Source organism: Varroa jacobsoni, unplaced genomic scaffold (genome assembly GCF_002532875.2).
Source record: "Varroa jacobsoni isolate VJ856 unplaced genomic scaffold, vjacob_1.0 scaffold_1201, whole genome shotgun sequence".
Taxonomy (NCBI): Eukaryota; Metazoa; Arthropoda; class Arachnida; order Mesostigmata; family Varroidae; genus Varroa; species Varroa jacobsoni.
This window is the reverse complement of record NW_019214103.1, coordinates 36,888-54,356: the sequence shown is the minus strand read 5'-3', so window position 1 is coordinate 54,356 and position 17,469 is coordinate 36,888. Positions and strand designations below refer to the sequence as shown.

General features: G+C 39.1%; 1 protein-coding gene across 3 annotated transcripts; it reads right to left on the bottom strand.

The window, feature by feature from the left end:
* Window positions 1-481: 481 nt before the first annotated feature.
* Window positions 482-15,721, bottom strand: LOC111267581 (uncharacterized). Of its 3 annotated transcripts, XM_022845870.2 has the most exons (3): window positions 15,582-15,720; window positions 12,645-12,849; window positions 482-4,222 (listed from the first exon to the last, which is right to left on the bottom strand). In XM_022845870.2, exon 3 carries the CDS (start codon window positions 4,202-4,204, stop codon window positions 3,080-3,082), a length of 1,125 nt encoding a protein of 374 aa, XP_022701605.1. In that variant the 5' UTR covers window positions 4,205-4,222; window positions 12,645-12,849; window positions 15,582-15,720; the 3' UTR covers window positions 482-3,079. The 3 variants fall into 3 exon arrangements, 2 of the variants coding, with proteins under 2 accessions (XP_022701605.1, XP_022701604.1); XM_022845869.2 differs by lacking the exons at window positions 12,645-12,849; window positions 15,582-15,720 and adding an exon at window positions 5,381-5,900; XR_002684726.2 differs by lacking the exons at window positions 482-4,222; window positions 12,645-12,849 and adding an exon at window positions 13,661-13,858 and having other exon boundaries at window positions 15,582-15,721.
* Between the last annotated feature and the right edge of the window lie 1,748 nt (window positions 15,722-17,469).

The following is a 17,469-nucleotide window of genomic DNA, read 5'->3' as shown; positions in this document are numbered from 1 at the left end:
GCGGTATATATGAATGTAGAGGATTTGATGAGCAACTAAATTGTTACTATAGAAATTTACTGTTTGAAATGCGCTCGAAGTCTATATGCGACGTACCTCTATTTATTTATTCTCCATAGCCATACAGCAGCAAGTGGTACAGTGAAAATCGGCTCTACCATTTAGTTTGAATAATAATAAGTTTGATTTGCAATCAATAAGCAGATTACAAAATAATAAAGAGAAAAAAATTAGCTTTGAAGAAACGAAAATGCGAAATGTGCGTTGTTGAGTACCCGAGTGTTCTAAAAAAACACTTTAATTGATATTATTTTTGATACGCATCAAATTGGATTGGCTTACGAGTACAGCATGTTGCTATTATCATGAACTAATATTATTAACTCACACCTGTAAGCCACAGATGGTAACTTAATTCTATTTAAAAAATATCAATACTCAATACTGTCCCATTCTTCTACTAGTAGGAAAAGCGCGTACGGTTGTTTAAAAAATGGCTTTGTTTTATTTGTGCTATTAGAATATTGTTGACATATTCTTGTTAACTTGCAACGGATCCAAAAGAAATATCTAAGATATATATATATATACAAGTATGAACGGAAAATACACGGATCTTCTCAGAATGCTCTTTGACAAATATAGTTGCACCGAAGCGACTCCAATGAGAAATTATGCCTCATCAGACATCATTGCTTAAAAGCCTATTCACAAATAATTAATCACAATATTTCTTTGAGGTATATTACGCAGTAATGAATTCAGAATTTAACAAAGACTTCATAAATTAAAGTGCATGTTAAGTTCGTAAAAATTCTACTGTTCTGAGATTCTTTCGGTGTACCTTATGAAGCAAATAAAGATTTTTTTATCATGATATCATGGCAATTAAACCTCAGTATGCAAAATCGTGTACTTTGTGTATCCTGTATCCTGTATCCATCGTCCCATGAAGGCATCGAAAATACATGAAAGAGCCACTAAACTCGGACATTTAGGTAAACTACTGATACACGTATGTATATTTACATATATATAGTGACAAGATGTTCGTAAGAACAGCGTCACGTTACGCTTCTGATATCCACAGTAATGCTTTGTTTTGAAGCTAACCGTACGGGTAATCACAACAACTCACATATATATACCTAGATCTACTGCTCACATTTTTTACTATTTGAGTAAGATAAGACAGTGGTAGTATAGCTTAAAAAGTGTAGAATTCCGCTGTAATTAACAAACTGAGCAAGCTACATTCGCTACTTCATCAGTAACATTTAGTATAAAAAAACGTTTAGTAAAGTAAAAGAACCAAAAACTAGGATTAGTGTAAAACCTATTTGAAAGTTTTACGTTGATCTGAGTGTATACGACTCATACCCGCAGAATGAATTTAAAAAAGTCCTCTCTATAGCAACACGTTTACAGATTGATTCATAGATAAACTGCCAAACATACTTTGGGTACCGTTTAATTATACTCAAGAAATCATTGCATTCTTAAAACTTCACACAAATTTAGCTTGTACAGCTATTTCTTTTATTTAGTTGATAAAAAATTCAAGCTAATGTGTTTCGTTCAATAAGCATAGCTAACTTCTACACGTTTGCATTTTCACATCGCCATTCGTCGGTACAGTTTATCCGTTGTTGACTGCCTATCAGATCATGAGGAACATCTGAGCGAACGTACCACATTAGTAAACTACGTACGTAACCGCTAGTTAGATTTAAATATCTAAACGCGAATGTAAGAAATATTCATATTATTCTTCAGTTTAATAAAGGAATTTTAAGTAGAAAAAACTGTCATGTAAAAGTGAAGTTTAATAACTGACCACACATTTTCGCATGGTTTTAAATATTCGGCGTCTGCATAGGTTTCGCCCGGGTGTTTCAAGGACAGATCCACATAAAATGAGCACTTAAACTGATCGTGACTTATCCTGCGTTATATAGTCCAAGCGTGTAGCACCAGCTATATATAAACTGGTAACGCGAACGACACCACTCATCAAAGATTTTACAGCATCTCAAGTAGTTAATTCATTTTGACATCATGTACTCATGGAGCAGCATTGTTATTTTCCAAGCAGTCTTTTCACAATTTATGCAGTTACGAAAAAGCCACTTTCCGCTTAGTTTTCACGATATACTGTTATGTTGTCTAAATAACGGTTGATATCAGTATCCTGTCTTGGCATAGCGGTTTTCACAAACAAGTGAATGCACGTTTCTATATGCAGGTATAAATTCTGAAGGATACGAACGTTACGACAAGGATATGTGCACTGTTCTAATGAGACAAAAGGACACGTAATCATCAGATACTTTTAAATAAGAAATTCAAATATTCAAACACCTCGTTGTAAAGAATCTAGACCATTTCTGTTATCTTCACAAACCGACTACAATAATAGAAGTACCGATTTGGGGACGAATTAACAGGCATGATGTTAATTAACGTGAATATTACATCTTTATGCTACCACAATAACGGTGAGCGTGAAGTCATAAATGTAATAGGGCTAAAAGTCATTGCATGAGATGTGTATTAACGTCAGCGCATGGTGGAAATAAATATTATATACTCGTACTTATGTATAAACTATACATATAACATAAATCACATTGGATATTAAAAAACCGTTGTGACAAGCAGCAAGTTCCTTTATTCTGTGCTTTGCGGAGAAGACAAATTACGTATTTCGACAGTAAAATAGACAAAAATATCGTCTTAAAGGAAAACAAAAGACTACTTTACGCGACACAAAACAGTAGTGAGTAGAGTTTTTGGGTCTAAAGCTTTATACACTTGAAATATTAGTATTGGCTTCAACGTTAGTTTTTTTCTTTCAGATCTGGATCCACAAAGAACTAGCAGTTTTAACAAAAACTATTTTCCTTTTGATAAACTTATACAAATATAACTCACCGTATCAAAACATAAAACACTAATTAAAGCACTGCAAAAACTGAACCTATACATGATTTTGTTCAGGTCTAGAAGAAAGCGCTATATATTCGGCTTTTGCTATGGCAATGGTTCTATCTTTCACCATTCAGGTACAGTAGCTCTTTTAACCTGTGACCTTTTCAGTAATATTGACTTGAAAGATATTTGCTTTTCGAAAAAATAGTCCTGGACAGGACGCGCTTCGGGCTAACTTTCTGCCAAATAAAGCACCCGAATTTCCCACACCATCACCCGCATACCATTCGCTTTTTCCAAAATTACCGTTGAAGCTATTTGAAACGAAAGGAAAGCGTTTGAGCACACGTTTCCAACTCTTTATAGAAATTTTGAACAGATTGAAAAAGGTGACAATCATACTAGGATGTTTTGGTACTGCTCCATGAGACGCCCGAGCCGCTTCTAGGGCAAGCTGATGCAAGATACGAGCCCGCTCTCGTCGATGAACCGGTGAAGCATCCACCTGCGAAATATGTTGATCGCCTTCTAATGAGGGCATGTCTGGCTGACTTCCGTATAACAAATCATCCGGTGCAGCCATCAGACCTCGTAAGTACGAGACGCTTTCCATCGAGTTCGTGACGAGGTCATGCGTAATGTTTAGTAAGAAGTCGGAAAAATACGCCTGGCCACTCCTTAATAATGACGTCACGGTGTCCTGCGGGAGACTGCGACCATCTAAAGCCGAATTGAGCGTTATAAGGACGAGTAAAATTGAGCCAAGGGATTCAAGGTCGCTGCGTGAATCCGATCGTTGTGCGAACATAGACATGGTCCAGTTGGTTAGACGAAGAAGCTTTGAATGACCGGGAATTAACAAGATGTTTCTTGCTGAAAGATTACCATGCTGTAGTCCGTATACGTGGAGAAATTGTAGTCCATCTAGGATGTGGCACATCCATCTCAGCACCTGCGGTTCGGGGACCATCGGCTCGAAATAGCCACGGATAAAGTCGAACAAAGTCAAATCACCGGAATGTTCCGTGTAAATGGCGATCTCTTGGGGCGAAACGAATACTCGCACAACCTTCTCAAGGTTGACGTGTGACGGAAATTGAAGTGCGCGTAGTCGCTGCCACCGATCTTCAACGCTGGTCGCGCGATGCAGAACGTGACGCACCATACGTTGTTCTCCTCGACGGACCAAGGCAACAGTTCCAAAATGGCCACTGGCACCTGGGCGCAGCAATATGCATTCAGACTGCCATGTACCGTCGGTTTCTGCCGCCATCGCGATATTTCATCGAACCTATGTTATGAGAAGGACAAAAACAAGTCAGCATATATATGTACAAAACATATGAAAGCAAGGGAAATACCATTCTCTAAAAGTAAGGAAGTGAGAGCTGGCTATAAGATTTCGCAGTAGAACATTCGTCCTATTTCCTACAAGTAAAAGCCATTGGGGTAAATTATATTTTTCAGTATTTTATCTGTGAGTAACATCGATCTACAAAAAAATTGAGTACAGTCTTTCTGTACGTTTCGAGCGCTGAGTGTACCGGAAAAGGTATATAGACTGGATTGAAGAATTTTACCACAGTCATGCTGATTGCCTGGTGCCTATACAATTTAGGAGGTCTCATGAACTACCGAATTTTAACCTTTTGCTTATACAGATGACCGACCATGTTTCGTTATCGTCTACTGCCCTATACACGTAGTATAGCGTGTTTATAAAGGTTCGATAAATATATTTTTAAGTTGATGGTATAGGCCAGATCGCAGCAAATATCGATGCATATATTTGTATATCCAGTGGCCCATACACACATATGCTTTTATATTCCGGTGTACACAGAGGTACACAGCTAGATTTATGTTGTTGTGAAATAATAAATAATGTGTTTATATATTGTAGTTAATTATATTATATAAGGTTATTGTTATTGAGTTGAATCAGAGTTGTTAATTTTCCATATAAATTATAAATAAATATAGGCGACTTACAGTAAGTGGTTTCTGCAGTAGCAGATCTATTTATTAATATAATCGTAACGATTAACAGCAACCTCGGTGCAACGCCGGTATGACACTGTGGCTAGGAATCGACTAGCCTATCCATGGAACAATGGCATATCACTAGACTATTAACTTGCGGACAAAAAATACCCCGGTAGTTAACGTTTTCAAAAAAAACGCTGTTCTAAATTTCCTCGCTACCAGTTACTTTTATACAATTGCAATCAGTCTAATCGCACTTTTATTCAGAAATTGCTTTAATTAATGTGTTGTTAGGCTAGCAAAGTTTGCTAGCATTTTGATGGGTTACACACTTTCGACCACAAATAAATAATTAAAGCTCTCCATATCTGTAGTGCTTCGCAGCGCAATCAACCACTTGTTAAACGTCACCAATGCTCTGATGAGATCTACCGGCAATGAGTGAAATTTTGAGAGCACCTACTTATCGATTACTTGACGCGACGCCTGGCGGCGGCAACAGAAGCCGTCTTGTTAGAAATCTTCAAAATTCAGCAACACCATCTAGCACCGGTCGCCACTCGTCCACAGCTGCACAGCACAGCACGCCGCAGACGGCTGTAGCGAACTTTTACGTTACATCCATTTTCGAATATTGGCGACCTCGGTTCGCCACTGACACGACGATCGGACCAAGTTCTATGAATCGGCAACCACAACGAGAGAGATCGCTTGTGTTGCAGCTGCATCAACAGCGCTGACAGCGACACCAACCTTAGGGATGATACCCGCATCGCCAATGCTCAGACGACAAACTCCATTGATGTAGTATATCCTGAGACACTTTGAGACGACAAAATAATGTACTGACTAAATAGGCGGCAATGATCGTAATACACTGAAGAAACCAACACCATAGACCAAGAGAACGAGATACTGTCGCGCCGTCGCATTCACCACAATAAGTAGTAAATACACTGAAAGGGTGCTGGTAGACCAGTTCTACGTAACTAACTGCTAGCAGACGACAAAAACCCGAATAAGAACCAGCAAGGGTATTTCATGCCTATAAGATAAGAAAAGTTCGTTTATTTGTGACTTTTAAAGCTGACCAAAGAGAGCTAAGTCGGCGGGCAAATATAAACTTTTTAATAAACTTGAATCTTCTTTAATCAGAAAAGCCATTTAAAGTAGAATGCGGGCCATATGAGAAAGCGAGTAGTCAGTTAAACGCTAAGCCCCTTTCTTGGGTTTAGGGCACTAGAGGTAAAGGTAGTTTGGTAAATTCATTAAAGTTGTTGAATAACTTTGTTTCATATTCATGCGTCGTTCTTAAGCTCACTTCGTTTTTATGAACCTCAAGTTCAGCTTTACGAAATTGGCAAGATCACCTGAGCGTTTAAAGCGTTCAGTTGATTAGTCGGTCCTTCAAGCAGTACCCTGTTTCTCGATATCGACGAACATCGAGGCGAAAGCTACAGTAAGATCGAATTTGCCAAGACATCTAGATGAAAATTTGTCAGTACTTAGCGTCTTCGTGAAGTGTCATTAATTGAAATGGCACTGGTTTAAAAGATTTACCGAAACATACGCAAAAAAACTCATTCATCAGGACAACGTTTGCCCCTATTAAAAACTCTAAAACTAAACAATTTCTCTTGAAATAGAGGTTTTAATACATAATAAAACTAACAACTGCCTATGTTATAAATAAAAAAAATTATCATAAAAACCTTTTTGAATTAAGAAATTTGAAATAAATCAATTTCTAATAAATAACACCTTTGAATCTTGCTTAGTTGTAGAAGTGGTGTATGTACCGAAAAAACGACATCAGCTATCCTTGTTTTACCGTTGCATTGTTCTCAAGCAGTTTGGTAGCTCGATAATCAAAAAATATACCAATTAAAAATATCGAGTTGAGCTTTGTGAAGATGTTTTCTTTAACTAAGGACTAAGTTAACAATTTTAGGCGCAAACCTCCCGATCTCATATTACCCCACACGGGAAGAGGGGGAGAATTACAGGTTTCACCTGACTTGATTCAGACGAAATGTTTATTAGTGACAGAGACGAGAAGCCAAATGATATTTCCAAAACACAATTTTCAGGAAAAGCGGGAACAAAGGGCAGTGTTTCGTACACATGCGCAATTTGGCGGCGTGCGCACTGTAGTATATTCACCCCAGTGCCATCCTAAATACCTGATTTACACCTTCAAGGGTTCATCGTTGATGTTCTAGCTCATTTAATTCAGGTTCCTCGATGGTGTTGATCCCTAATTTCTTTTTCACAGAAGCGTAGCACATCTATAAGTATTCCCCATTACATCATTGCAACACGTCCTATGGACCTGTATTTGTTGTTGTACGCATTACTGCGGTAAATTAGAGGGTAACCTAAATTGTTAGGACGCTCAACGTAGTCTATAGGTTTCGCAAATGCAATAAGAAAGCGTTTATGAAATGTCACTTCAAGGTGCTACGCATGTATCCTGGGCAGTATGTATCTGACAACAAAGCGCCTATTGGGTTAGCGTGTAGTAAAGGAACTTTTTCTCGAGGTGATGTAATATTCATCTTTGACATTTGTACGTGCGTTAAAACGACAGTAAAAATAAGTACGTTTTAAGCCCACAGTACTACAATCATTCAACATAATAACGGTACAGATCAACATCTAGCAATACCTACATACAAAAACAACGATAAAGACGAATGTTTAGATATGAATCATATTATTTCATAGAAATCAATCATTTCCATTCACAAAAATCTTAATAATGACAACGTGAAAAGTGTTACATATAGGTGAAGGTAAAGTTATATGGGCCACTCCACTTTTTGAAGCAAGACAAAGTTGGTTTTAAATTTTGACACTAAAAATGTTAAATGATGGGCTAGCAAGATAACTGCTTATTTTTTTGTCCTCGATGTCTGCTTTAAAACTTCTTAGAACTATTATAGAATGTCTCAGGAAATTAGAAGTAAGTTACGTTTAATAAAACGTACTACGTTGTGCCATTTCGAACGTACATAAATTGAATGTCGAATATGCTCCATCTGTTGAGAGAATAAAAGAACTGATTGGCTCAAGAGTACAGGTCAGTTCTGTGTCTTCGGACCCACAAATGAAACAATACTGTCGACATGTTAATCAATTAGGAATAATTAATTAAAGTTTACCATTAGTAATGATTTACTCCAGAATCATGCAGATAGTAATTTGGTTTTGGAAAACGATCCACGCATTGCTGTTGTTTCTCCTCACGCCTCAAACACTGGCTTCACATTGCGCGGCAAAACTTCATGTAAAGATAGGCAAACGAATCATGTTAAAACAACCCGTGTAGCTTGGCAGCAAATGAGAGCACTGCTTTCTTTGGCCAAGTATCTATTGTTGTTGTTGGACGGACTTTCTCGTACAAAATCATTAGTGGCCTATATAACCCCACTTCTACCCCATATGATCCTACATAGTCGAGTTATATGGACCAACGGTATAGTGATCTTCTGATATTTTCGCCAAAATATATAGCTTGTAGCAAATCATTCAGATCACAAAAAAGGCTACTAACAAATATATTGGTGTAATTTTTGCTTTACCGTAGCACCCACCGGGTGTTCTAACCATAGCGTTAAGTTTTGACCCATAGAGCCCCACGGTACTCATATATTTGTACATTTATTATTATTTTCATTTACTATTACCAAGGCGATGTGTGACCCGGTTGTTCAAACTTGCTACCGCCGCTTGCCCCGATGCGGCAATGTGCCATGCCACTGGCGCATGTCCTTTCCGTTCAAAATAATCCAATGGCCTTGAGTGTTCCGAATTCATCTATAATGCTCACTGTCAACACTGCAGCATGACGGACTACGAGCTCGGTTAGACCGAGCCACCCGCATAGGTTCACCTAGGTCTAGTGCCATTGTCGCATCGACATGGCACACACTCATGCACCTTCCTGAGCCTTTCGGGCGCGTTCGCCCAGAAACTTTTCATTTCTTTTATGAGCGACTTTTGCGCATCCGGTTACCTCAAAAAGTGCGAGTGAAGAATTCCGCGTTGGTTCACTGGCTTCGACTTGTGTTGGACATTATAAATCTCTTTTTCTGAATAAGTTCTGTTGCAGCTATGCTACAACGCGACACATTCACGACAGACCATTGCTTATGGTTTACACTGAGCTACTGTTCATTACACCATTATATATTACGGCCTTGCATTAAAATTATTTGAATAGTTTCTTACGAACCCGCCATTCGGATTTAAATATGAAAGAGACAGACAGCTTTGGCAATAGATCTAATCGAAACGAATTCGAAGGGCGCAGTATATTATTGATCATATTATAAGAATGGTCAAAGTAATCCTGCGGGCTATTTACACTCGTAAATGTACCTAACAGCAACCGGAAGGTACGTAGCTCCTGAGGTTTGTATTTTTTGCACAAGTCCTATTTTTATTTTGAGCATGGTGAGCGTCAGAGGTTCCTTTTTTACCAGGGATACAGGTAATCGAGGTTAAAAAATCGTCTTTATTTATCATTTTCGCTGTAAAATGACTTCGTGGTTCTGTAGTTTCTCCAGCAATAAGCAGTATGAAGGCATACTTTATTATCTTTGATTATCCCATTTAAGTAATGTTCGCATGGTACTTGCTCTAAGACACACTAACGTGTTGAAATAGTTTGGATTAGTTAATCTCAAGGCAGTGTGGAAGGCTTGTAGAACACGAGTGATTAAAAATGTACAGAAGCGATCAATGAGCAACTCATTCTTTACAATGGCCGACTTTAGCATAAAACAATTCAGGCATATGTAAAAAAGGCTGTACATAAAAAAGATCATGAGCACCCGTTTGAGCTGGCTAACTTCGTAACAAAACAATGCAAGCGGTGATGGGTCAATACAAATATTATCCGATCCAGCTGATATCTGGTCACAACAATCAGCTGCGGTCGGTGATGTGGCAAGCCTTCACTTACCAGCGATAGTAAGCAACTATGTCGAAAATCTGGGAAAAAACTTAAGCCGTTTAAGTTGACCAGCTCTACACTATTGAACATCTTTCGAAGTTCGTTGGGGGCATTAAACTTTTCATGGAGTGCTATAAACTCTTTAAAGCAGCAGTCCACGATAATAAATAGCTTTCAGATATCGAAACACACTGGAAGTTGAATCAGACGGTCGTTGACGTTGCGTCTATTTGTCAGTACAACTCTAATCCGAAATTATGCGAATTTTTTAATGAAAATTTATCGATTAACCAGTTGGTATGAATGTGTACCTATGTGGATCACCCGGGAAATCCGTGCGCCATTGTCTGATGCAAGTTAATTTATGTTAACGATGATAACGACACTGCTGCCAGAATAGAAAAAATTCGAATTAAACCGTAATTAGTATACACGACTTTTGCTCGCTTTCTGGCAAGATCAGACCGAATCAGGAGTCATTTGGAAAAAAAACTGTTCTTAGCTCTTCTTTCAGCCTAAAATCGTATACAATCAAAAGAACTTAATCTACTTTTTTTTGTCATACGCGTTTATTGTTTGAAAATTTTGAATTAAATTATAAGCAATCCAGCGATGGTGATACCATCACTTTCAGCTAATGGTAATTCCGCGATTGCGTCGCGCGGGAGTACAGTTTATACACTTGATTAAGTACTCCTCTCATGTGTGCGGTTGTCACGCGCCGATCTTTTAGCTACATGTTTAAGTAGTCTCAATTCGCGAGAGGAAGACAGGTCGTATATGCTTGTATATTATTCAATTGCTCTCTTGGCAAATCTTCGAATCAGATATATTTCACGTTGGATTACTATGTTAGAAGACTTATGACCCTTTCTGTGTACGGTACATGATCAATGAGAGGCGGAATTAACGGTTTGGGCTTGATATAAAAGGAATTGTGAATTCTACGTTTTCACTCTTCTTCGTACGAGAAAGATACGATGCAATCAACCGACATCAATTGGCGGAGGACACGGGCTATGAGATTACTCTGTTTTTTATTTAGTAAGTGAAGAGTAATTTTAAATTTAAATAGAGTTCTTCAGATACGCGCAAGTCAATTTTAGGACAGTTCGCATCACGGGAACTTTGTTTTTGTCCAAATCTCAAAAGGCAAAGCTGTAATGGAATAGCAAATTATTCTTTTCACTCTTTTGTTCAATTTTTACTGCATCATTAAGGAACAAGATGATCAGCTCGTTTTCCTATCGTAACTTCACCTATTCTAAAGCTAATGGCTATGTAGGCTTCATAAAGGTAATAACAGTTGGTCAAATTACATGATCATTTATAAATTACCATGGGGTAGGACCATATGGACCAGAGCAGACATGAAATCGCGACTTTAAAATATTGAACATGAAATTGAAACTTTAGAAATGTATCAAAGTTTAGTTATATTATTTTCGTACTCATCGTATCACACACATGTCGTTGTTAAAAACTTGTCAGATTTGATAGCTTTTTAAAAGAAGTTTCGACAGCTTGATTAACCCTCGTAGCTCATCTCTAAATAAGGACATAGGCGTCTTCAACAAGTAAGGACAAATAATACTCTTCGGTTAACTTAGTTAGCTCACATAATAAATTTTTTTTCAGGTAACTTTTAATAGTCCAGAAAAATTATATATATAGCTTCCTCCTCACATGTCAAATTTTCTGACGCAAAATTAGTTTCTAGCTTTACATAAATGAAAGCCAAATTTCAAGATTTAGTTGGGAAGTACAGTACATTTTTAAATAAAAAGTAGTAGTTATCAAAAATTCTAGCGGTGACAAGTAGTTTAATTTAAAATTAAAAAAATATATATATATTTAGGGTTGTTTTTTAACGAGGGCATTCAATGTGCCTCTAGAGCAACCTATGGCGAGTATCAGATATATAGTTTTTAATACACATTTATCCATATAATTGAATCAATGGAACTAATAAAGGTCTGTTTGTCTATGATCATCAATCTGTAGAAATTCAGTTCATTTATGTTAGAAGGTAATGCTCTACATAAAAGTGAACTAAAACAAATCATAACTATCCCAAGAGTCCCAATTCGGCTGACCCTACTCTTATGATTCCCAGGGAATAAGCTGAGTCCGTTGTTTCAGACACTTACCGTATGGGGCCAGACGTGAACAAATGTTTTACCTCAAGCCAATATTATTCAATAATATATTAAGCTTAAAGAAAAAAAATTGAAATTGCTTCGTATCGACAAAAATCAGCATAAAGACATTATAACGATAATATATTTCAGAAGATATTATTTTATGTCTAACCAATGTGTCCGAAAAGCACAAAATGTATTCATACTGTATTTTTATTTTCAACCCGCTCGCGTCACCTCTATGGTATGTTATATGATAGAGCTCCAATTTGCTGGTCCCAGAATCATAACAGAAACCATTTCCAGCTATGCAACGCTTTAATTAGTGCTGTACTTCAATAAATACGCTCAACGTTAGTACGGAATTGCGTCAAGCACAAGTTTATTTTAACTTCGTACGTATTTATTTTTATTAGAAGTATGACATTTTATTCGAACTACATGCTGATGTGGAAAAACCAAAGCATCGGGAGTTCCTGGACGAACTAACAATTACACGAGTTCAAAGGTGAGATTGATTTCATTGCTACTTCGTTTGTGCGAGGTTCTAGATGTTATTTTTATTTCCTTGCACGGTGCATAGCTTTAATCCTCTATCTATACTACGGTACATTTGGGATACTCACCTATAAGGCTGGCATAGGCCTTTCAAATGTGTTTTCAAATCAGTTCCTTTGCATCGATATTTACCATCTTCTACTAACTAGCGCCTTCGTATTTGTCTTGGAGCCAGTGCGCATTTTTGTCCAAAATAAGAGGTCGTGTCCGCTCTTCTCACTTTTGTGATGGATGACGATTTATCGTTGTCGCTAACGGGTCACGAGCGCCTTGCTGAAACGGACAAAACTCTTAATTTATTTTTTGTGCTTGATAAAACAGAATTCTGTCTGTGATTCTGTATTCGCAGGTTATGGGGCCCTCGTGGTCATGACGACATATCCAAGCAAAGGGCGAACGCTGGGGCGACGCCGAACGAATTCAGGACTTTGTTCCGGTTGATGGAAATTTACCGTCGTGCTTGTTATGATATATTGGCTACGCTTTGTTTTGTTTTTGAGTTTGTCTTAGCGAATTTGTTATTCAGGGTGCACTGATTTTAAAATTGAGCTCGCTTATTTGCGCCTTGATATATATACATAATCTGTAGGTATAATAAGTATAAAAATTATAGTATGTACTAAAGGATTTCGTGGAACAATTATCCATTGGCAAGTTTGATAATAAGAGGATATTTTAGGAAACACAAGCTCCGTCTCGTTTTCTTTGGGATCGGGTGCTTTTTAAGCGCTTTTCACGTGACGTGAAAACGTTTGCCGTTATTACCCGGAGATATATCGCTATTTGTCTATAATGTACGATAAGCTCCGATAGACAGTGTTCTAGGATGCTAAGTCTGTTCGTACAAAAATAATAATTACATAATCATTATTATTACTATGGTATTCCTGTTCGTTGTTTATTTTGCAAAACGGTTTGGGCGACATGGGAAAAAATTACGTTGGCCGCCAAAAAAAGGTACGAACAACACATACGTTGTTTAGACACCTTATAGATAGATAGATAGTTTCCTTTTTAACCAAAGTGTGGTCGAAAAAACTTGTGTTGAACCGCAGTGATGATAATTATAATAACAACAACGTCGTTTATAATAACAATATAATAGCTTTTATTTAGGAGTAACCCAACGCACGCCCATGAACGCGATAATGCTGCCACAACGATGAGGCCGCGCTTGTCGTTGCCGGAATCCTATTAACTGCTGCCGTTCCTGTCGTCGGTCAGAACATTACTCGTGGTGATTATGGAGGATAAGCGTTCGGTGTCGCATATCCGCGTTCATCTGAAAGTTTCGACACGCTTTAACGTTTGAGGCCGATTGTAGACGTAATCGTCATGCGATTTGCCGCATGTTCTCCCATCGTCGTACTTTGTTTCGGCATCAGTCGCCCATTTTCCCATTCGATGGCGTACGCTTACACTACTGTGCTACTACACATATACTACGTACACACAGGGAAAGCAAAAAAAGCGTAGATGCTGCAGCGTCGTACGATACCGTATTGACACATCCGCAACTTGGTAGGCCATTGACTCTTTTTAGCTTTATTTCTCTATCGTTTTTCGAATTGGTATCGAATCAATAATCTCGTTCGAATAATCGTGATCGAATCGATCAAGTTCATATTGATCGTTTATTTTTATTTTTCAGACAACGATAGTGCTAGAAACTCTGCTGCCGCTAACCGCAATAAGGCGAGTCTTGTTCCTACAGAAACGTTTGCCAAAAAAGCCATACGAAATGAAGAAAGGGAAACAAACATGGACGAAAATGCAGCGTCTGATTGTTAGCGGTCCGGTCAAACTAGGGTCTCAAACGTCGCTTTCTCTCTGCGTGAGTCAGAGTGTGGCGGTAATTGCAAGCTATCTACGAAAATGTTTTATATCGATAGCTCATACAAGCGCATTTTTACAAATATTATTGTTGTATTAAGTCGACTGTAGTGGGATATCGATGGAAACGCCAGCGGCAAAAAGGATAAGCCAGAAAAACACACAAAAAATAGGACACAGATGCTGGATTGTTGTCAGCAGACTGGCGAAGTGCTAGTCTCGAATCATAGAACGTAGCAAACATATGTGCCTTTTAGACCTTATAGTCCACCTGTATAGATATGTATACCTGTTCTTGCGCTTCTAAGTCCAACAGGAGTATGGTTTTTTATCGACAGGTAGATCTTACACACTTTATCGAATAACTGCGACAAGAAAAATCAGTACCTCTATTGTGAAGAAAAAAGGGGTCATTAATTGAGCGCTCTGCATAGGGCCGCTACGCTCAACGCATACCCACTGCATCTGTAACAAATCGACGTGTACACACATGTGCAAGAGTGATATTGACGAGCAAGAATCCCCAACGTACTGCTTACGGCGCAAGTGTATCGGAACTGCCACAATCTGCTGGCAATGAAGTAAGAGGCTCAGTCTATTCGCGCGCACGTTTTTGGATGTATGTCGACCAAAAACTATCTGCTGCTTAGACACGTATATATCTATGCATTTGTGTTCTGTCCGTTCGGGAGTGATCAACTCGAGATGCTGTCTGTGTGTTCGGCGTGTTATGCTGGAAACAGAGCTCGACTAAGGCCATTAGCACTCACATTGGGCTGTGGCCATTTTGCAGACTGGCCTCTCCTATCTCTGTGTTACGTGTCCCACCACGGTCATGATGCCGAAACGAGCTACCGCCATCACCACGTCAGCCATTACCATAGCTGGTGCTGTTGTTATTGTTGTTTCTGCTACAAAGCCATTAATCAGTCCTCTAACTAAATGGCTGCTATTGTCGTTGTGCCCTGTTGTTTGTGCCGCTACCGTGAGCTGATTCCGTTCCTACTGCTGTTGTTACTGCGAAGGGATCCCGACGGGGTACAATATAGCATGGCTTTTGGGAGCGGCGGATGCAGACAAAGCACAGAATTACAGAATAATATAAGCAGCAATGGCGGAGCCGGTAGTAGCAGTACATAGAGTACACATTGCACATGCTGATTCCGACTTACCTGTAGAAGATCTGGCTGGAAGAATTAGCGAAGCGGTGCAGAATGCAGTAGCGAAGCGAAAGCGACAATACGACGGCCACACCGGCGGCCAATTTGACGAGACCATCGACAGACGTGGCCGGGTGAAGTCCATCTACTTAACTGGTTCGTTCGTGCGTTCCTTTCTTCACCAAACGAACATATTCAAAGCAGATGGCACGATACGGCGCGCGGCATCAGAGCGGATAATGTTGGCCTGCGCGATCAGTCTCAGTCCATAGCTCTATCCGTCGCCTTATCTGCTCTATTAGTATACCGACATTGCTGCCATGATTACAAAGCTATTATTATTATGATATTATCGACATTGCGGCCGGTCTTAGAAAATATCAGTGGCTTAGTGGTGGCGCTGACGCTGCTGCTTCTATGTTAGCCATTACAATTTGAGTACCATCCGACAAGCAGTGTTTGGACGCGGTGGGTGACCTGCAATAGGACATGTTTACGAAGGGATGAACATTTTCGCATACACGTAGATGCACGCACTCACAAACACAATACCAAATGGACGGCGTGACATCCAACCAGGCCAGCAGTCAGCCGAACGGATAAGTAATATGTCATAAAGATAGAATGCACATAGGCATCACAATAACAATTGCTACAGCGTCAACGACCACAACCAACCAGCCATAGCAAGGGCAGCTGTATCTGTGTGTGGATGAAGTGCACGTGATAGCGTCGCGTGTGGCTGGCCTTACCAGTCTTCAGGCGGCCTTTGTTTCGTTGTTCATGGCGTTTATATAGAGGTATGTTTTTATGTTTATATGACTGTAGAGAAGCCATAAACAAGCATAAAATCATTGCCGATTAGTAACGCCAATTACCAGAAAAATCGATGGGTCACATCGATAGATGTATAATTAAAGACGGGAAAGATGGAAAAGGATCGTAGACAAGAGAACGCAAGAGAAAAGTATGAAACGGAAAGGTAGTAAGAATGAGAAAAAGAGGTACGCGGGATTAGAGAAATAGAAGTGAGAGTCCCTATGTACTCTGCGCTGCGTACTGGCCGCTGAAAACGTTTACAAACAACATGAGCTTTATTTATATATTTGTATTTTTTTTTTCATTCATGTTTATGATAAATATCAAGCAGACAGCCTAAAAACTAGACTAGATTACATGAATCTGATGAGACCAACCAGCAACGCCCCGACATCGTAATGCCTCGATTACTTTATATGGTGCGACGATATATATTCTTCGATGGATATGTATGTTAAAAAGAATTGTCATAGCATAACCCTAATGATTCGGCCGGCGGCATCCGAACGCGACGTTTTGAAAATTGCTAACTGCAATCAGCGACTGCCCATATCCATGGGCGCGGGCAGTTTTAGATCGTAACTTATTTGGGTATTGATTTTGATTTATGGGTACATCGATCGAAAATGCCGCGTTGGATTGGGGATCGTTCGAGCGTTTTCAGTAGTCTGGACATGCTTGTGATGTACCCATTCCAGCGCGCGAAAGGCAAAAGAAAAAAAGTTATTTCGAATAGCTAATTCTGCACAGCCTGAGCAGTACGTGTTCGCAGTGCTAGATTTGGAAGTATGATAATTTCAAATGCAAAATTTAAATTGTCAGTCAGTCAGTCAACATTTTATTACATATACGTCAGCCGTGTGTGCCACAAACACAGTATTTTTTCGATATCATTCTTTTTACAAAGGAGAACCGAATTCGGTTCCGTCTTCCGTTTTGGGGAAAGTGTGCCTGAGAACTGGCGGCTGGGGGGGGATGAGAAACACACGCACAAGCCTATTAGTGTTGAACAGAAACGCCAGCAGTATCGATCGTTTTAACGACATGCTGGTCGTGCCTTATTCCGTTCTTTCTTCCTGAT

Bases quoted from the DNA above. Each gene is read 5' to 3' on its own strand.
- LOC111267581 (XM_022845870.2), bottom strand. From the start codon at position 4,204: ATGGCGGCAGAAACCGACGGTACATGGCAGTCTGAATGCATATTGCTG.